General features: G+C 41.7%; 1 protein-coding gene across 1 annotated transcript; it reads right to left on the reverse strand.

Moving 5' to 3' along the window:
* Nucleotides 1-646: 646 nt before the first annotated feature.
* LOC149244101 (disease resistance protein RPV1-like) lies at nucleotides 647-2,014 on the reverse strand. The gene is made up of 3 exons (XM_089371425.1): nucleotides 1,761-2,014; nucleotides 1,367-1,672; nucleotides 647-1,193 (listed from the first exon to the last, which is right to left on the reverse strand). Exons 1-3 carry the CDS (start codon nucleotides 2,012-2,014, stop codon nucleotides 647-649), a joined length of 1,107 nt encoding a protein of 368 aa, XP_089227551.1.
* Between the last annotated feature and the right edge of the window lie 1,667 nt (nucleotides 2,015-3,681).

Here is a 3,681-nt window from a genome sequence, read left to right on the forward strand (position 1 = left end):
TCTGGCCAATGAAATGGTAGAAGGAATGGAGATGGACGGAAAATTGTTCAAGCGAAGCCAAATTAAATCACCCGACATAGCAAAGGAGGACAAGTCCATGGGATGATCAACCACCAAAAGGCGAACACCCCTAGTGTTTATGTGATTTGTGAGTTGTGGCGGATTCTGATCTCTAAGAATGCGAATTCCTCGTGTCAAACAGGACTTTGACCCGTCCTAACAAGCACAATCAAATTAAACCAAGTTAAATGGCTACCTCCTCAAAATACTACAAAATTATATAATGCAGGCTAATAAAGGAATCAGACAGAATATAGACCTGATAGACATACCTGCAACTGTAACATTTCTGTTATATTACTTAGGCAACTAACTAGGCGGAGGGGCTTATGTTTTGGGAACTCGAAAAACTCTTCTCTCGCCATATGTCTTGCCAATCCCCTAACTTGATTGTGCATTATAACCCGGGAAAGCTTAGGTTGTTCATCGTGGCACTTTAACTGTATCAACCAGGGAAATAATCAGTTATTGCAAAAGATAAGATTTCACTACTAGGAAACAAAATAAAACGCTGATCATTTTCCTTACAGAATTGCTTTTCTCCACATGATAATCATACTCCAAAAGGCATTTTTTACGTAGACTTTCAAGGCAGTCTCTGACGTAACAGTAACCTAATCCCTCTAAGACTCGAACTACTAGCTCTCTGTCTTCTCCCACCAAGAAACACCCAATGTCCAAAAACATCTCTTTCTTTCTCTTCTTTATTCAGAGCCTCATAACTCACTTTTAATGTGTTTATTGTATCATCTGGTAATCTTTTAGAAAACTTTTCCACCTGCAGCTTCCAATAGGTTTTGTCACGATTGCCAGTAAGATGTTGGCCGAAATTTTTTAAGGATGAAGGCAACCCACCACAAATTTCTAAGAACTCCTCCACCAAATCTTCAAACCCTTGAACTGGTTCTGATTGATGAAAAGCATGGAGGCAAAAGAGCTCTTGGGCATGCTGTCTATTTAATGGCTTTACATCATATAACAAAGCTTTTGGGGATCTTTGGTGTAGATCCCTATGGCAAGATGTGAGCAAAATCAGACTACGAGGTCCCACTCCATCAATATCTAGTAAATTGTGGATTTGCTCCATATCATCAACGTCATTCAAAACAATCAGAGTTAGCAGCGCTTGTAGACTGCATTGCAAAATAACCCTTCCTGGGATTGTATTATCAATATCCAAATTGTTGGGTATACGACCAAAGTACCATTGTGGAGATATTTTTCCATCCTTATATACCCATGATCCTCCCCACTTCTAGTCAATATGGGACTTTGGTCGTATACCCAACACAAATCATGACCCAACAGATCACGAATTAACTGCTTCTGCAAAGATGGTAAATCCCTTCTCCTCACGTCAAGCAAAAAACAAGACCGAGGAAAATCAGAACGTTTTATACTGTAGAGATGTTTAGCGAGGGTCGACTTCCCGACGCCGCCCATGCTAGTAATCCCCACAGTCTTTGTGTCGCTTACATTCAGAATTTTTCTTTGGAAATCCTTGGCCGCTTCGTCCAGTCCAACTGGGTGTGCAGCCACTTCTAAGGATTCCCCTTGTTTTACCTTTGCCAATACAATACTCAAAATTTTCTCCAAATACATCCCGTAGTCACTGATTAAGAAAGAAGAAGAAGAAAGTGAGAACCTATAATCCAAAATTAAAGTTTTAAATGGGAAAAATAAGGAAAGTATGTATTCACCTTCCATTTGATTTAACGATGTAACCAGAAATATCTGCGGCTTTCTTCAGTGCTCCCTTCCATTCTGCCACAACTTCGCCATTCCGTTGGTGGTACCGAAAGGCTTTGGTGTAAGGCCCGTCCCCTTCAATGTCATGGTGGTCTTTAGGCTCAACGTCACAAAAGATGGGTATAATAGTAGTGGTGCGCACCTGAGCTGATCTCAAAATCCAACAAAGTTCATCTAGGCACCATTGACCAACGTGATTCGGCATATTTCTGTGAGAAAATGACAATATGAACTAATGCGCTGGAAATCGCTCCATGGATCGCATCGTAGAGCGTGGATCCTCCTCGAAGTTCTTTCGCATCCAGAAAGACGCACAACCCACGTGCCTGAGATGATGGTAGATGAGGCTGGCATGAGTGAGATTGGTGATCCAGGTGGATGTTGGTGGCCACCCACCTATCCCATTTGGACCCCCACAACTATCTCTTTCAGTTTTTCAGTTTCCTTAATTATAGCACAGTTTACTATTTTTAGCAGTTTTTCGGGTCCTAAACTTCCGGAGCCGTTTTGAGGCCCTAAATGACATTTTTTGGGAAATCTACAACCAACAATTTTTCTGTTAAAAAATCGTCTTTTCCGTCGTAGTCCTCGGAGAGATCTTTCCAATGGGCTATCATGTGCGTCAAACAGAGATAATACGACCAATTCGCGACCCCGGAAGTTGGCTGTCCAACTCACCCCAAAACGGGGCCCACAATTTGGCGTTTCATCTTCTAGGGTTAGGTTTTGGGATGTGAAGGGTTTTCCATTGTTTCTCAATAATAAATAGGCCTTCGAGCCTCATTGTAACACAATTCAGAGGCATGTAGCCGCCACATCTCTTCTCAAAGATTAGTGTAGAGCCTTGAACCTGTATCTTCCCATACACCTCTCAGCCTCCTTTTCCCACTCATTTCATCCATCAAACTGATTAAATCATTGTATTTTAGGGTCCTTTACATGATTTTCTAACTATGTTAAGTGACTGTTGTTTGGTTTAGAATTTTGGTTCAGAGTGCTGCGTTTCCGCAGCCCACACAGGTTTCCGCAGCTGATCCAGGTTTCCGCAGCTCGCACAGGATTCCGCAGCTGTTTTATTAAACGATATGTTGCAGGTGTCCTTTGAGAATATGAGCCACATCGGCAAGTTCTAGGGGTCGAAGACATGGTATGTGTCCCTCCAGATCACCCAGAACAGCCATAAAAGCCCACGGTCAACGAGGAGGCAAATACCGGTCAACAGAAGTGTCCAGTGGTGGCACGGCTCTGCGTTGCTCTGTTTTTGGGCACGTGAAGCTAGGTGGCATCGTCCTCAGCCATGGAGACAATCTAGAAGCACGAATCCAACAGCCATATTCCCTGGATTGAATGAGCACGATGACAGTTACCTAGATCCGAGGACGTAGAGGATTCACGTGTTTCAAACAGCTGGTTGAATAGCATAGATTTCATTAAAGTAGTTTGTTTTTCTCATTATAAATAAAGTGTCCTTGAACGCTGTAGAGTTAGTCGTTGGATAATCGTTTTGTATGTAATTCTGAGCTCCCCACTGTACTTTACATTTGCTGTTAATACATGAGAAGACTGTTTTACATTTAAGCGTATAACTGCTCCTTGAACCGGCTGAAGTAGGCAGAGGGCCCCTGTTTGCTGAAGCCCTGTACAGTAACCTTTAATTTCCAGCATTTCTTTTTCTTGTTTCATGTATAATAGCTGTACAGATGTCTTTTAAATTTGCTGCATTTTTATTTCTTTTCAACATGTATAATAGCTGTACATAAACTTTCATTTCTGTTGATTTACATTTCTGCACTTTTATGTTCATGACTGATCAGTGTGTTATGCAGGTTTCTTAGGCAAGCCCGGGACAGTTTTATTTCTTTTCTTTTCATA

The sequence above is a fragment of the Pinus tabuliformis genome, chromosome 8, assembly GCF_031772625.1.
Source record: "Pinus tabuliformis cultivar Carrire ecotype Pingquan chromosome 8, CPIR1, whole genome shotgun sequence".
Taxonomy (NCBI): Eukaryota; Viridiplantae; Streptophyta; class Pinopsida; order Pinales; family Pinaceae; genus Pinus; species Pinus tabuliformis.

Coding starts and splice junctions, on each gene's coding strand:
- LOC149244101 (XM_089371425.1), bottom strand. CDS start 2,014: ATGCCGAATCACGTTGGTCAATGGTGCCTAGATGAACTTTGTTGGATT. Junction 1,673..1,760: donor ATCGTTAAATCAAATGGAAG/GTGAATACATAC, acceptor TTTCTTAATCAG/TGACTACGGGATGTATTTGG. Junction 1,194..1,366: donor AAGCAGTTAATTCGTGATCT/GTTGGGTCATGA, acceptor TTTGCAATGCAG/TCTACAAGCGCTGCTAACTC.